The sequence below is a fragment of the Schistocerca gregaria genome, chromosome 2 (genome assembly GCF_023897955.1).
Source record: "Schistocerca gregaria isolate iqSchGreg1 chromosome 2, iqSchGreg1.2, whole genome shotgun sequence".
Taxonomy (NCBI): Eukaryota; Metazoa; Arthropoda; class Insecta; order Orthoptera; family Acrididae; genus Schistocerca; species Schistocerca gregaria.
In genome coordinates this window covers 208484153-208500902 of record NC_064921.1, presented here as the reverse complement: position 1 = coordinate 208500902, position 16750 = coordinate 208484153, and the positions used below count along the sequence as shown (strand labels likewise).

The 16750-nt window shown below is 43.4% G+C and overlaps 1 protein-coding gene across 1 annotated transcript in view; it reads right to left on the bottom strand.

The window, feature by feature from the left end:
• Nucleotides 1-16750, bottom strand: part of LOC126336703 (solute carrier family 22 member 7-like) — a 186641-nt gene that overhangs the window by 43520 nt on the left and 126371 nt on the right. The window contains exon 7 of the mRNA XM_050000664.1: nt 3678-3846. Within this exon, the coding sequence (XP_049856621.1) occupies nt 3678-3846 (169 nt within the window). The remainder of the gene's footprint in view (nt 1-3677; nt 3847-16750) is intronic.

Sequence of the window (16750 nt, the reverse complement as noted above, 5' to 3'; positions counted from 1 at the left end):
ATGCTTTCAGTGCGAGCTCCAGTTTCTCTTATTTCTTTTTGATGATCACTTCTCCCTGTGTACATGGACGCCAAAAAAATGTTTCGGCAATCGGTGGAAAAAGTTGGTGATTGAAATTACATCAGAAGATACCACCGCAACGAAAAAACGCCTTGGTTTTACTTATTTCAATCTCAATTCGCGTATCACATCGCTGGCACTTTCTCCTCTGTTTCGCGATGTTAGAAAACGAGCTGCCCTTCTTTGAAATTTTTCGATGTCCTGCGTCAGTCTTATCTGACACAGACCCCATACGTCGCAGCAGTTCTCCAGACGAGGGCGGACAAGCGTATCGTAGACAGTCTTCAGTAGAAATGTTCCACTTTCTAAGTGTTTTGCCACTACGACACTGTCTTTGGTTCACTTCCCTCACATGATCTGCGTGATCGTTTAAGTTATACGTATTCGTAATCCGTAAGTACTTAGTTGATTCCACGCCCTTTAGATTTGTGTGATTTATCGTAAAACGGAAATTTAGTGGATTGCTTTTAGTACCCATGTGGAGCTCTTCTGAGCGGAATTTATTGTGGCTTATCATTATTTAAAGCTCAAGGAACTGGAAAAGGAAAAGAAGTACTGGGCCCGCCCATATGATAATATAAATATCAAGCTTTGTTGAACAGTTGTTTCTCGTGTGTTGTCCCAATACGAATACAAATTCCAAGAGTTCAAGGCACTACAGTCTGGAGCCGAGCAACCGCTACGGTCGTAGGTTCGAATCCTGCCCCGGGCATGGATGTGTGTGATGTCCTTAGGTTAGTTAGGTTTAAATAGTTCTAGGCGACTGATGACCTCAGAAATTAAGTCGCATAGTGCTCAGAGCCATTTAAACAGCCACATGTGCGGCACTTAGCTGCCAACCTCGTCTAGCACAAGCCCCAATATACCTCACGTGTTTTCTCGACTACTGAAAGAGGTACTATCGTTCTTCCAGGGTTAAAGACATTTCGGTATGTAAGATACACTCCATGCGCAAAAGAATATGACTTAAAACGCACCGAACGTAAACTGTCCAGCGACTATATTCTTCACTGCAAAGTTTACAAAACATTTGCGGCGTTTTTCTTTACGGTCTCAGTCATGTTTTCGTGTGAGAGAGGTCAAAGTTCGTAATAATTGACGGAAGAAGTGATTTCTTGAGCTCTCCAAGGTAATTTTATAGGCTCTTTATAGGCTCTCTGCTGTTCCTTAACTACATAAATGGTTTAGGAGACAATCTGAGCTGCCTTCAAAGGTTGTTCGTAGATGGTGGTGGTGGTGGTTAGTGTTTAACATCCCGTCGACAACGAGGTCATTAGAGACGGAGCGCAAGCTCGGGTTAGGGAAGGATTGGGAAGGAAATCGGCCGTGCCCTTTCAGAGGAACCATCCCGGCATTTGCCTGAAACGATTTAGGGAAATCACGGAAAACCTAAATCAGGATGGCTGGAGACGGGATTGAACCGTCGTCCTCCCGAATGCGAGTCCAGTGTGCTAACCACTGCGCCACCTCGCTGGGTGTGTTCGTAGATGATGCTATAGTTCACCGGCTAGTAGACATCAGAAAATCAAAACTAATTAAAAAACGATTTAGAAAAGGTATCAGTATAGCAAGAAAATTGGCAGTTGACCCTAAATAATGAAAAGTGTGAGGTCATCCACATGATTGCTGACAGGTATCCGTTAAGCTTCGGTTCAAATCTAAAGGCCGTAAATTCAACTCCACACCTAGGAAGTACAATTACGAAAAACTTAAATTGGAAAGACCACATAGAAAATGTTGTGTGGAAGGGAGAATAAAGACTGCGTTTTATTGGCACAATAGTTAGAGGATGCAACAGATCTACTAAAGAGACTGCCTGCTATACGCTTGTCCGTCCTCTTTTAGAATAATGACGCGTGGGGTGGGGTCATCATTACCAGATAGAACTGACGGAGTACATCGACAAAAGCCGAGTTCGATTCCCGGCTGGGTCGGAGATTTTCTCCGCTCAGGGAATGGGTGTTGTGTTTTATCCACATTATCATTTCATCATCATCAGTTGAAGGCAGCTGGAAACCACCACTGGAATCACTTCCATAGACGCTCATGTGGTGGACCTCTCTGACGAGGCTTCCCCCATGACAAGACCTGCCGTAAGGCGGAAAACAAAGTAAGTAAGTAATCGATAAAGTACAAAGAAGGTCAGCATGTTTTGCATTAGCGCAAAACAGGGGAGAGAGTGTCACTGAAATGACACAGGATTTGGGGTGGACGTCATTAAAACATAGGCGTTTTTCGTTGCGGCAGAATCTTCTCACGGAATTTCAAACATCAGGTTTCTCCTCCGAATGCGAAAACATTTTGTTGACGCCGAACTACATAGGGAGAAACGATCACCATAATAAAACAAGGGAAATCAGATCTCGCACGGTAGGATACAGGTGTTCGTTTTTTCCGCTCGCTATACGAGATTGGAATAGTAGGGAATTGTGAAGGTGGTTCGATGAAGCCTCTGCGGAGGCATTTAAGTGTGATTTGCAGAGTATCCATGTAGATGCACATGTAGATTTCACGATAGCTATGGGAAATAATAAAAAGATTATTAACAATCTTTAATGTCAGACTATAAGCTATACAAAAATGATTATTTTTTCTGAATATTTTCCTCATAATGGGATTAGAAGGACTACATCGCAGAGAACACCCACAAACCACAAAACTGTGGTTTTTTGTATTTATGGGAAAAGCTTTTTTTTACAGTGAATCTAACTACTTAGACGGATGTAGATTTAGTTCATCTACATAAAACAATTTGTTTTTTTGCCCGCATCTCGTGGTCGTGCGGTAGCGTTCTCGCTTCCCACGCTCGGGTTCCCGGCTTCGATTCCCGGCGGGGTCAGGGATTTTCTGTCTCGTGATGGCTGGGTGTTGTGTGATGTCCTTAGGTTAGTTAGGGTTAAGTAGTTCTAAGTTCTAGGGGACTGATGACCTAAGATGTTAAGTCCCATAGTGCTCAGAGCCATTTGAACCATTTGAACCAATTTGTTTTTATTGATTGGCGACTCCATGGAGTGCTGTGTGCACAACGATCATATATGTTAAATTAAAAGGAAGGTTCAGCGTTGGCCGTAATATTGATGTTTTATTGATAGCAGAATCGACTTTCGATCACATAGTGATGATCTTCAGTGCTGGAAGCTATGGTGTACAAATTAAACTCGAACGCACAGTGGGTTATTGTGATCGCTTCTCAGTTTTGGTTATTGATAACTTGATCCCAGGGTCCGAGTTTAATTTGTACATCATGGCTTCCAGCACTGAAGATGACCACTGTTTGATCGAAAGTCGATTCTGCTTTCAATAAAACATCAATATTACGGCCAACGCTGAACCTTCCTTTTAATTTGTTTTTAGGCACACCGGATAATCAAAAGTTTTTCTCCCCATGTATCACGCGACACAAGCCACGTGGACCCACCAGCACTCTGTGTAGGGCTGTGTGATACGACAGAGGCACGTGTCGGTGTTGTACCCCTGTCGTCTCAATGCGAACCAGGTAGGTCGCTTGCACTACGTTTCTTTGCACACTGCCAACTCAGCTTGTTTCTGCGACATATCGCGTCTTGCATCGCGCATCGTGCACTGAGAGGGGTAAGCTGCTCGGCTGTCGCACTCACCAGATGGCGAGCAGGAAGGGAGCCACGGAGACGCCGGTGGCGGCAGTGAAGTGTCGCCAGTCCGGCAGCAGCAGCGCAACCAGGGGCGCCGCCATGTGACCCGCCGCCCAGCCAGTCAGCTGCGTCATCGTCACCAGGCCGCGTTTGCTGCTCGGCACCAGCTCTCCCGCTGTAAACAAAAGTCACCAGTCTCGTGGCGCGTCCAGCTGCAGCATCACCACCATGCCAGTCTCCTGGCCTGGCGCCAGCTGTCATACTGCACGCAACAAACAGGACCAGTCCGACAGTCAGGCTAGGCGCAAATTGAGACGCGTATAGCATGTGTGACGTGACACGACACTACAGCGCGACACGCACGAGTCGCGCGAGTCCAGCGCATATTGCGACGCGTACACCATACTTCGCACGTGCCGACTGGCGACGCTCTGCGCTGACAGAACCGAATCGCGAGCAACCTCTTATCTTTCACAAACGATTTTACAGAAACTATTCACTGAAAATGTATGATTTTGCCTTACTTGTAGCGTTATATGTCAGCTTCGTGGCCAAGTGCCCATCACCTCACTAACGACCGTTCTTATTGTGATGTACACATTTCAGTAAGACACTACGCAAATCTCAAAAAGTTTGCAACGAAAATTAGTGGTTGCTATGATTTTGTGTTTGGTCCGTCTTATACCATATGTTGCTGCGTATGAAATTTAGCTAACATGTTGAATTTTTGTTTAGACTTGGGACGAGGTCTCTATCTGCCTCCGATCTCGAGAAAATGGATCCCATGTAGCGCGCTCACTTACGATCTCACGCCCGCGAGAATGAAATACTCGCAACATCTCTCATATCTGTTAAACCGCTCGAGACATCGAAACGAAAGTTTGGCGAGTGATAGCACACAAGGAGGAGAGTGTTTTGCCAATTCTTAAACATACGGAACTTTATTATCTATGGCGATATATCAGTATTTATACTTCCCTTTTTATTTATTTTACTCCAGTGACTGTAATTTTTTAAGAGTTATCGACAGCTACCGAATCAAGAGCTTCCTAGTATGAAAATAAACATGAAATTTCTTCTTTTATGTGACTGCAAAACGATACTATAAGGTTTTTCGTAAGCTTTTGAGCTCTGCGATTGCCAATTACTTGTTTAATGAGGCACTCCATTTCGGAATTCTGTCACAATAGCTGCTGTGAGATGAGTTTGGCAACTTACACTGTGACAAAGCAAGTACAATTAAACCAGTCACCAAGAGAAATGTGGCCGTTACTCACAAATTGCGATGCTTCTTCGAATGAGAAAAGTTACCAACTCACGCAAAAATAGATTGCCAGTTCTTTTGCAATTTTGGTGGACTCCCCGTAACCCACAGTATTTTTAACAATGTGTGTCTGGAATGGAAACTTGAGAAAGGATTTTATTGCTTCACAATGGTTAGTGTATTGTCAGCAGCGGAAGATAATGCGCGCGACAGGAATGCACAAGTTAGCCATGTGTGCCTTGTGAGGTGGAGTTCGAAAAACATTGTCATCAAAGATGATCTGCCTTTGTCAGCAGTACATTTCAACAAATTGAATGTATCTAACCATAACACTCTTTTAGGATATTCCTACTTTCGTAATAATACCGACCATTTTTTTTCCATTTCGGTACCCTGTTGTATAATTAGTTTGTTAATGCTGATAATATGCATGCAACAATTGAAATGCTTTTTCTCATCACGGCGAACCAATTGAAATATGGTAATTTGTGACTGCTTTTCGACTGTTTCTAGCTTGCAGTGGAAATGTGATGTTCACATGCATGTAGTACAGTGTGTCGTATTACATTATTACATACATATTAGAGTAATCACAGTGAGATTTGATCTTGGACGCTTTTTGCCGGGAGCACAAAGGGATCACACCTGTGGAGATTATCGCTTTCTAAATTTTTGTAACATTTCGTACAGATACGCCAGAACACTAGGCAGCGAGAAGATAACCTTGTTTTACTTTACTACCTGGATTCTTAATCACATGATTTTATAATATTCCTTAGTTCCTTATTCACTAACCTCTGTCCCTTCTTGCGATCCGAAAACATCGCGGAGGCATATGATACAATTCCAGCGCCCAATGGCTCATCAATAACTGAAGTATGCATTTTTCTTGGCAGAAGAAAAACAAAACAAAACTATACACATATAAATAAAAGAAAAGTATAATGTACTAACGAAGAATGCTGGAGCGCTTAAATGGCGAAAAACGAAACACTACCCAAAGGCAATAAAATTTAGTATACAGTAAGGCAAAATTTATCGTATGGGCAATGCTGCCACTGCTCATATGCGCCGTTCGGATGTGAGCATGTGGACGGGCTACTTGTCCGCTCCCCGCCTCAAATTTCCCACGGTGTTACGAGGCGCGAGAAACTGTGCCTCAACCACAACGCCGCGCGACTTGGCGCAGGCGCGTGTCGCGTCCCAGTCGCGTCGCGTCGCAATCTGCGCGGTCCCATTTGAATCAGTGAAGTTACAAAAACACGCGCTGCGCTGCGTCGCGCCACAAGCGCTATACGGGTCTCAATTTGAGCCTAGACTTAAGGCTAGACGCAAATTGAGAAGCGTATAGCACGTGTGACGTGACACGACACTACAGCGCGACACTAACGTGCAGCACGGGTCGCGGGGGTGCAGCGCATATTGCGACGCGTACACCATACTTCGCACGCGGCGACTGGCGACGCACTGCGCTGACTGGACCGAAGCGCGCGCAACCTCTTATCTTTCTCTAACGATTTTACAGAAACTTTTAACTCAAAAACATGACTTTTGCCTTACTTGTAGCGTTATATGTCAGCTTCGTGCCCATCACCTCGCTAATGACCATTCTTATTGTGATGTACACATTTTAGTAAGACCATACGCAATACTCAAAAAGTTTGCAACGAAAATTAGGGGTCGCTATGATTTTGCGTTTGGTGCGTATTACACCATATGTTGCTGCGTATGAAATTTAGCTAACATGCTGAATTTTTGTTTAGACTTGGGAGGAGATCTCTATCTGCCTCCGCGTCGCGTCGCAATCTGCGCGGTCCCATTTGAATCAGTGAAGTTACAAAAACACGCGCTGCGCTGCGTCGCGCCACAAGCGCTATACGGGTCTCAATTTGAGCCTAGACTTAAGGCTAGACGCAAATTGAGAAGCGTATAGCACGTGTGACGTGACACGACACTACAGCGCGACACTAACGTGCAGCACGGGTCGCGGGGGTGCAGCGCATATTGCGACGCGTACACCATACTTCGCACGCGGCGACTGGCGACGCACTGCGCTGACTGGACCGAAGCGCGCGCAACCTCTTATCTTTCTCTAACGATTTTACAGAAACTTTTAACTCAAAAACATGACTTTTGCCTTACTTGTAGCGTTATATGTCAGCTTCGTGCCCATCACCTCGCTAATGACCATTCTTATTGTGATGTACACATTTTAGTAAGACCATACGCAATACTCAAAAAGTTTGCAACGAAAATTAGGGGTCGCTATGATTTTGCGTTTGGTGCGTATTACACCATATGTTGCTGCGTATGAAATTTAGCTAACATGCTGAATTTTTGTTTAGACTTGGGAGGAGATCTCTATCTGCCTCCGATCTCGAGAAAATGGATCCCATGTAGCGCGCTCACTTCCGATCTCACGCCCGCGAGAATGAAATACACGAGAGATTTTCCGAGTATCTCCTAAACCGCTCGAGACATCGAAAGTGTGGCGAATGATTGTACACATGGAGGAGAGTGTTTTGCCAATTATTAAACAAACGTAACTATGAAAATAAACATGAAATTTCTTCTTTTGGGTTACTGCAAACTTATACTATGAGGTTTTTCGTAAGCCATTGAGCTCTGTGATTGCCAATTACTTGTTTAATGAGGCCCTCCGTTTAGGAATTCTGCCTCAATAGCTGCTGTGAGATGAGAATGAGAAAAGGTTAACAACTCACACAATAACAGATTGGCAATTCTGTTGGAATTTTGGTGGAATCCCCGTAACTCATCGTATTTTTAACACAGAGCGACGGGAACGGAGACTTACCAAAGGATTTTATTTCCTCTCTTGATCTGAGCAGTATTAAAATAGTGACGAGCGTTCCTTCAGGCGGAATGATGGGCACATGCCAGATACTGTTTACTCACCTAGGGCTTGCCAAACTGACAATGCGTGATCGCGAATAAAATAGTTGTTATTTGGAAAAATAAACAATTGATCTGTCGCACAACACAATGGTCAGTGTATTGTCAGCAGGGAAGGATAATGCGCGCGACAGGAGTGCACAACCTAGCCATGTGTGCCTTCTGAGATGGAGTTCGAAAAACATTGTCATGAAAGTAGATCTGGCTTTGTCAGCAGCACATTTCAACAAATAAAATATATTTAATCATAACACTCTTTTAGTATATTCCTACTTTTGTAATAATACCGACCATTTTCTTCATTTGTGTAGCCTGTTATATAATTAGTTTATTAATGCTGATAATGTCCATGAAACAATGGAAATGCTTTTTATCATCAGGGCGAACCAATTAAAACATGGTAATTTGTGACTGCTTTTAGACTGTTTATAGCTTGCAGTGGAAATATGTTGTTCACATGCATGTAGTACAGTGTGTCGTATTACATTATTACATCCATATCAGAGTAATCACAGTGAAACTTCTATACTTCAGATCTCGGACGCTTTTTACCACAAGAACAAAGGGATCACACCTGTGGAGATTATCCCTTTCTAAATTTTTGTGGCAGATCGTACAGAAACACTAGCTTGCTAGGCAGCGAAAATATAACCTTGCTTTACTTTCCTGCCTTGATTCTTAATCAATTGATTTTATAGTATTCCTTGCTTACTTATTCACTACCCTCCGTCCCTTCCTGCGATCTGAAAACATCGCGGAGGCATATGGTGCAATTCCAGCGGCCAATGGCTCATCGGTTACTGAAGTATACATTTTTCTTGACAAAAGAAAACAAAACTATGCAGATATAAATAACAGAAAAGTATAACGTGCTATCGAAGAAGGCTGGAGCGTTTAAATGGCAAAAAACGAAACACTACTCAAAGGCAATAAAATTCAGTACACAGTAAGGCAAAATTTATCGTATTGGCAATACTACCACTGCTGATATGCGCCGTTCGGATGTGAGCATATGGCCGGGCTACTTTTCCGCTCCCCTCCTCAAATTTCCTACGGTGCTAGCGAGGCAAGCTCGACGCGCGGCGCGAGAAACTGTGCCTCAACCACAACGCCGCGCGACCTGGCGCAGGCGCGTGTCGCGTCCCAGTCGCGTCGCGTCGCAATTTGCGCGGTCCCATGTGAACCTGTGATGTTACAAAAGCGCGCGCGGCGCTTCGTCGCGCCACACGTCTCAATTTGCGCCTAGCCTAATGGGTGTCCAGGATCGGCTCACAACAAGTGTAACTTGAAACGCTGCTAGCCAAAGCCTTGCAGACAAACGAAAATTACGTGAAGCGAAATGTAGTGTGTGGAGGGCTATGTGAGAGGCATTCAACGAATTCGAAAGTAAAGTTATATGTACTGACTTGGCAGATCCGAATAGACACTAAATTGTAGAAAATCGTCCAGAAAAATCAGTGTGGAAAGAAACGAGATACTGAAGTATTGGGCAATAACGAGGTGTGTCTGAAATTCTCAAACGCTTCAGATACTGCGATAATGAATAACATAATACAATCCAGAATGAGATTTTCACTCTGCACCGGAGTGTGCGCTGATATGAAACTTCCTGGCAGATTAATACTGTGTGCCGGACCGAGACTCGAACTCGGGACGTTTGCCTTTCGTGGGCAAGTGCTCTACCAGCTGTGCTACCCAAGCACGACTCACGCCCCCTCCTCACAGCTTTACTTGTGCCAGTATCTCGTCCCCTATCGTCCAAAGTTTACAGAAGCTCTCCTGCGAACCTTACAGAACTAGCACTCCTGAAAGAAAGGATATAGCGGAGACATGGCTTAGCCACAGCCTAGGGGATGTTTCTAGAATGAGATATTTTCACTCTGCAGCGGAGTGTGCGCTGATACGAAACTTCCTGGCAGATTAAAACTGTGTGCAGGACCGAGACTCGAACTCGGGGCCTTTGCCTTTCGCGGGCAAGTGCTCTACCGCAGGAGAGCTTCTGTAAAGTTTGGAAGATAGGAGACGAGGTACTGGCAGAAATAAAGGTGTGAGGACGGGGCGTGAGTCGTGCTTGGGTAGCTCAGAGTCTTGCCCGGCACACAGTTTGAATCTGCCAGGATGTTTCAACATAATACAATGTTCAGTTGAGGAGGAATCGACAGCGCTAAAACTGGTAATAACAGGATTAGACGAGTAAACTTACACACTGATGCATCTGGCACGATGTACCGATATTTGGAGCGTTTGTCGCCAAAGATCGCACGGCGTATTGGCAGGTTGGAGGCATGTGCGCTTGAAAACGAGCACTTTTAAGTGATGTGAGTTACAACCGTGTCCAGTCGCCTGCGCGTGACGATGACAGTGTCTGGAGCGAGCCACGGGTGGAGGGAGGCGGATCAAGGAGAGGGTTCATGCCGAGGGGACGAGAAGGGAGCGCAAGTGTCTGCTCGCCCGTGCGTGCACGATGTACAGTATCGCTGACAGCAGTTAATTGTGGCTCACGGAACTTGTCAGCGACAGTACTGGAAGGAATTTTGGTGAGAACCGTTATATTCTCCTTGACGAAGTCCTGTGGTCTATCATTATTAAATGCGAGTGCACAATAAGTGACAGTCCGCTTGTTATAGGCGCGTCCGGAAGATCAAAGGCTGTTTGGCGGATATTATTATTCTTGGACTTCCATGTGTCCGACCACGCCCCATTCTGGTTGAGCCAGGCACTGTTCTTGATTAGGACTTCCCCCTGCGCCGAGCAGTACCAAGTCACAAACCGAAGGAAAGGATCATTATTCATTACGCAGGTTCCGCGCTCCCTCTTTTGTTTGAAAATATAGTTTCTTTGATTCTTAGAACTCAAACTGGTTGCTTATGTAATGTGTTGGCTGTTGAATACGAGGCAAGTTGTATTGCTGTGGTACTTTGCTGTGGGCAATAGCGTCAGTTCCAACGCTAGGTACCATCCCTCCCCCACCCCCCACCCCTCACCCATCTGAAGTGTTGTTGACAACTGCTAACTGGCTCCATACTTTCGACACTGCACTTGTGGTAGCTACAAACTGCTTTAAGGTTTGATTCGTAAAACCCTCCAAGCATACCCTTAGTGACGTGAAACTGATGCAAATTTCTGTTGACTCGAAGCTGTTTTATTACGAGCAATAGTCTATTGCCCGATTAAGGTCAAACAGGGCTAGCACCGCCTTATGTTTGCTGTACTGAAATTCCTTTAATGTTTGAAGGGGCTAGTTCGGGGCATCGATTTGCTGATTTTTGTTGTTGTTGTTGTATTAATTGTTTCTAATCAGCAATTTGTTTACCGTCTTAAGGGCTAGTGCCCGGCATCTACTGCTGAATTTTCCACATTAACTGGTTTTTAATCACTAGTCATTAAAGGGGATAGCAACCGCATATTCTTTTGAAACATACCCTCTGAAAAAATTTATAAATGACATTGCTGGAAAACCTCTACGTTATTTGATTTTCAAACAGCAGGGCAAAACGGGACGTACTCAGCCATTTCTCTCTTTACTTATTCTGATCAACACTAAACTGACACACAATACTTTTAGCGCAACGCAATCTGACTTTAAATAATCCCTACAAAAGAATGGCCCTGACTAACAATAACCTATACCTTCCATGAATCACTTGCCTCACAAAAATCGTCGTTACTCGAGCTACTGCAATACAGCGAACGCCAATACTGCCATCTAAATAAAAGATTCTAACTACTGAAGGCACTAACTATATATCAATTCATGACATCCAGTCTTACAAATTCCTTTTTCTGATGGACACACGTCCAGATCGTCCACTCTCAAAACTCTGACATCTCTCACCCCCCATCCACCACGGCTGGCGGCTCACCTCCAACTGCACAACGCTCCGCGCTGTTCACACCCAACTGCCCAACACTACAATAGCGAATATTCCAACAATGCCAACCAGCCACAGATTGCAAACAGCACAGTCAGTGATTTTCATACAGAGCGCTACGTGGCGTTACCAACATAAAAACCTAAACAGCCTACTTACACTTTCTATATTGAAATTTTTTAACATTTGAAGGGACTAGGGCATAGCATTCATTTTTTGTTTTTTGCATTAATTGGTGTTAATCAACATTCAAATGGGGTAGTGCTCACTCAATATTTCTGTATTCAATTTTGGTTAACATTTGAAGGGGCTGGTGCCGAACATTTACTTGCTCATTTCGTATCACTTGTTTTGGGTCACTAATCGTAGAAAGGAGCCAGTGCCGCTATATGTAGAAGTGAAAATCGTTCAGTGCCCGACGTCTATATTTAAATTGTCGTAACACCTTGCACGAACTAGTGTCTGTTTACCTCGTTATATCCAAACAATTTCTACGGTTTGAGGGGCTAGTTCCCGACCATTATTACATTTCCTGTCGTGGATTTCAACTTGAGGAAAGGCTAAAGATCGTACGTAACTTGTCTCAGGTGATCATACTGTTATCGCCTGTGTCAATTAAGTAAATGAACTGCAAGAGCGCTGGGGCATTAACTATCAGTTTTCTAAGCAGTTTGAGTGGCAATAGTTATTTACTAATTGTTTATGAGCCGTAACTTGTCTCTGGAACGATTAGTGTGTCAGCACTTTCTCGCACCCGCGCTCTGCGGCGGAGCGACTGATCGTGATCGTTTACTTATGCACGCAGCAGTGAGACGTGGTGGAAGTTAACGCTGGTTACGGAGAGAGGCCAGAGGCCCTGTGAGCCGTCATCGTTGCAGTACTGGTCGTGTCGTGTCAACACCGACTCAAAGGAAGGCCTCGGCGCTTGTTGGTGACGTCACGTCATCTAGGCACGGCGAACGCCAAGTCTGTTGCAGGCAGAAACGCCTGGGCGTGCTTATCACTATAAATCTCTTATTTTTGGACAAAATGTATGGTATTGTTTTGGATTCTGCAGTTTTATTTAGATGAAAGACTTTCTTACTATCATAAAGCTACAAATGAAGATCATAGTACTGTGTTACTGAAGCCTGTCGAAACAATCGTAGATCAATATGAGAAGATGCTTCGGAAATTTTACATTCAAGTAACTATATTTACTTTATCCATTTTGCTATCGAAACTTACCCCAACCCCCTTACAATTAACTCGTTTCTTTTATTTATTTATTTTCGTTTGCATCGTCTCTAGAAATGTGAACTAATTTACATGTGTAAATGTCCAACTGTTGCCAGCCTTTATATTACTGTCGATTTCAACGAAAGGAATTCTAAACAAGAAACAAAATAACTTCAGACATCGAAAATACTGCTGAGCTTAAATTTTTTTAAACATGCACATTAGAAAAGATGAATATTCCCCTCTTGCAACTGAAAGGAGAAACTTCATAAGATAAAAAAATTTAATTTGATAAAACAAGTATCTCTCTTTTGCCTCTTCTTCTGTCTCCCACCCCCTCCCCCAACGTGTACAGTCGCAAGATATTAACATCCAGTGCTCCTCACCCCATAATCAACCAAGATACCTAAAGAAGAGCGCCAATATGTACTCACTTTCTTGTAAAAGCAACCCAGTACAAACGTAACTTCCTCAGATTTACAAATAAGGTAAAGAAGCACGAACTCTGTTCCTGCTGGACCATGAAGTGTTTTTGTCTGTCAATCCTTAAAACAGGTGGGCATTTAAGTTGAGGAGTACACTATTTGTTAAGAAGTGTAATGAATTGCACAATTAGTTGATTGCAGAAATCTCTCAGAACAATGTGTGTTGGTCAACTACCGCCAAGAGTTTCACATTTTCCTGTGTCAGAGAGGGAGACACCACAATTATGAGTATGCCTGCAACAGACCTGGCGTTCGCCGTGCCTAGCTGACGTGACGTCACGAACAACCCCCGAGGCCTTCCCTTGAGTCGGTGTCGGTCGTGTTCGGTGGTTGGCCGTCTGAGTCCGCAGTTCGTTTTGGCCTAGTACAGAAGCAGCGGCCGTGAGTGGACGACGTGGCTTGGGACTTCACGCAAAGAGAGGGAGTGGGGCTTTGCTACGTCCGGAGCACAGTGCAGCCGTGCAGAGACCTGAATACAACCGCCTGCATCCTGTCACCATACCAACACTTCTGTCTGCCGCTGCCACCTTCAGCTGTGTATATTGTGGTGGGTAAGCTGTTTCCCCAACCACGATCGTTGTTGTACGATTAACTGTCGGGTGCCCCTTTACGACTTTCGTGCTGAGCTGTGCTATCGCAAATGTGCTGTTGCGTTTGTGTATGGGAGTTCCTTGCCCTGTAGGTGCTGTTGTACTTACAAGTACTACCTGTGCCAATTGCGTAATTTACCTTGTCTAGCTTACGAAAGCTGTGCAAATTGTTCAAACTGTATAGAGCGTATGGCCAGGAAATTTTGCTGCGGGATTATTTGTTTATTTAAAGCCCAATGCCTGGCAAGTTCTGTAAGAGCGACTGTGGTAAATTCTGTCGTGTTGTTTGAAGTCTGTTCTGCTGAAGAGCAGCATGTGTAATCTTAATTGTAAGTCAGCCAAATTACTGGCTTCTCTAGCAGTACTTGATTACGTACTTCTTACCTCTGCTCAACTTTGTGCCCATCAACTCAAACTATACAATGCTATTTTAGTTGTCATTCTAAAGATGTAATTTCATCTTAACCCTGTAATGAATTACGCTTTTACTGCTTTGCGCACTGCTAGAGTATCTCAGTAACCCTCCTACTTCAATCATTTGATTGTTGAAATTGCAATAAAAATGTCTTACTTGCTTTCGTATTGCAATTTGCTTTAAAAACTTCGGGCTTGTTGGCTGTTTGCAAGGCTATACGTTAATATCTGATTTAACATCTTGATTGCAAAAGGGCTCGGCTGCGCCTTATGCGTTGCCGCGCCACCAGTACCTTTACGACTGCGAAAGGCTGCTGAGTTTGGGCAGCATGTATCCTAAATCTACGAAATTTTGAAAATCATGTTTTTACTGTTTCAGTCTATTCAAAGAATTTAACCCCTTTTTAAGCCGCCAGGCTTGTTAGTCCTCTGTCAGATAATTTCGTCTAAAATATTTGCACTGAACAAGTAGACTATTTCTAAAGTATTTCCCTAAAATATCTTTTTTTTAAAAAATAAAAATAAAATTGTATTGCGCAATTAAGTTTTGTCACAAGCTAAAACGTAAGTTCCAGGTTGAAAAGAAATTCTTTTATTGAAGGAAATCATCGGCTGTAGTCTTAAAGTATATGTTCGTAAGTGTTACGCTTATTGCTTTGCACGATTTTTCTGAATTTTTCACTTTATTTATTATTTGAACAATTAGTAAGTTGTAAAACAATTGTCTCTATGTGCTGTTACCAATGGTGGTTGTTTCGATGCCTGGTAAATAAAGTTTGTTGTTGAGAATCCTCTATCGACTTGGCCCTATCATTCCCCGCAGCATTGAGACCCGCTATCAACATATCAGTGTAAGTTGTATATTGCTCAGGTACCAATGTACACTGTTGCTGTTTAATAAATGTGTTTAAATATTAAAAATTAGCTCATCCCCCGACCGCTTAACGCATCGGGATCCCTATATACCTTCTATCAACCTCCAAAAAAGGCGCAGGTTTGCTTAGTAGGTACAAGGAAGGTAATGTCGAAGAAAATTTTATTAATGTAAGAAATAATTCAACTGCTCAACGAAAGAAGGAAGTACATTAACGTTCACAAGTTAACCGTACGTACTTGCGCTTACTGATTTGATTCACGTTGATAGTGGGTTTAGAACATGGCTGGAACTTCAACTTATGTAAAGAGGAGGCGCAATTCTCACCCGATTGCGAGACAATGTTTGAAAGATTTAGGCAGAGAGACCATAGCCTAGTGATTAAGTGCTTAGTGTCATAGGAGTAAGGTCTCTGGATCGAACCTGGCTGCTGGTGTTCTTTTTTTTTTATTCCCATGTGACTCTAACAACAGACTTATTATGATTGTCAAAACTGTCAGTATTAAATGATTCACATATTATTTGTGTAATATTTGTCCTCAAAAATACGGAAAACAAAATATTTGTAAAAGAATACTGGAAACAAAATAGGATACACGACCATTTTGAACCAAATAAGAGTAGTCTGACATTGTTGTTGTACTTACGTTTCTGACACGTGTGGGGAACTGCGCAAATAAGGATGATAATTATTGCGACACACAGAACACGTAAAGAACGGAGACTTTTTCATGACCATTGTTTTTTCAATGTTCCTACTGCAAAACAAACTTCATTTACATCCACCACATAGTTTCGCGGCGTTCCACCCGTATCTGATGATATCGTCGAACAGTGATCCAGCTAACTGATTGCACCGATTGACTGAATTTTTATGCATCTTCTCTTGACGCTATCTCCATCGCGTTCGGTGATGTACGAACAATTTTATATAAGGTTTTTCACCTATCTGTAAAAATAAACGTTGCAGGACTGCACCAGCGGAGTACAATTCGGGGGAATGGCCTTAATACTGCACGTTGGCAGACGCCTTCTATCTTGAAAAACAGCGTTGTACAAAACTGAGTTCGTTTGCCCTCCCCATGAGGAGCAAAAGAAATTGTTCGTCTCTCACGAATGGCTTCAAGATGTCAATGGTTCAATTGCCTCTGAGCACTATGCGACTTAACTTCTGAGGTCATCAGTCGTCTAGAACTTAGAACAAATAAAAACTAACTAGCCAAAGAACATCACACACATCCATGCCCGAGGCAGTATTCGAACCTGCGACCGTAGCGGTCGCTCGGCTCCAAACTGTAGAACCGCACGGCCTCAAGATGTCAATTAGAAATTTCCTGTACAGTACTGTTGTGAGTTTGCTAGATTTAGAAGACCTCATCATAACGTTTTTGTATTTGTGTGCGTATTCATCAGCTGCTTTTTGCACCATTGGTCCAAATGAGCAAGCGC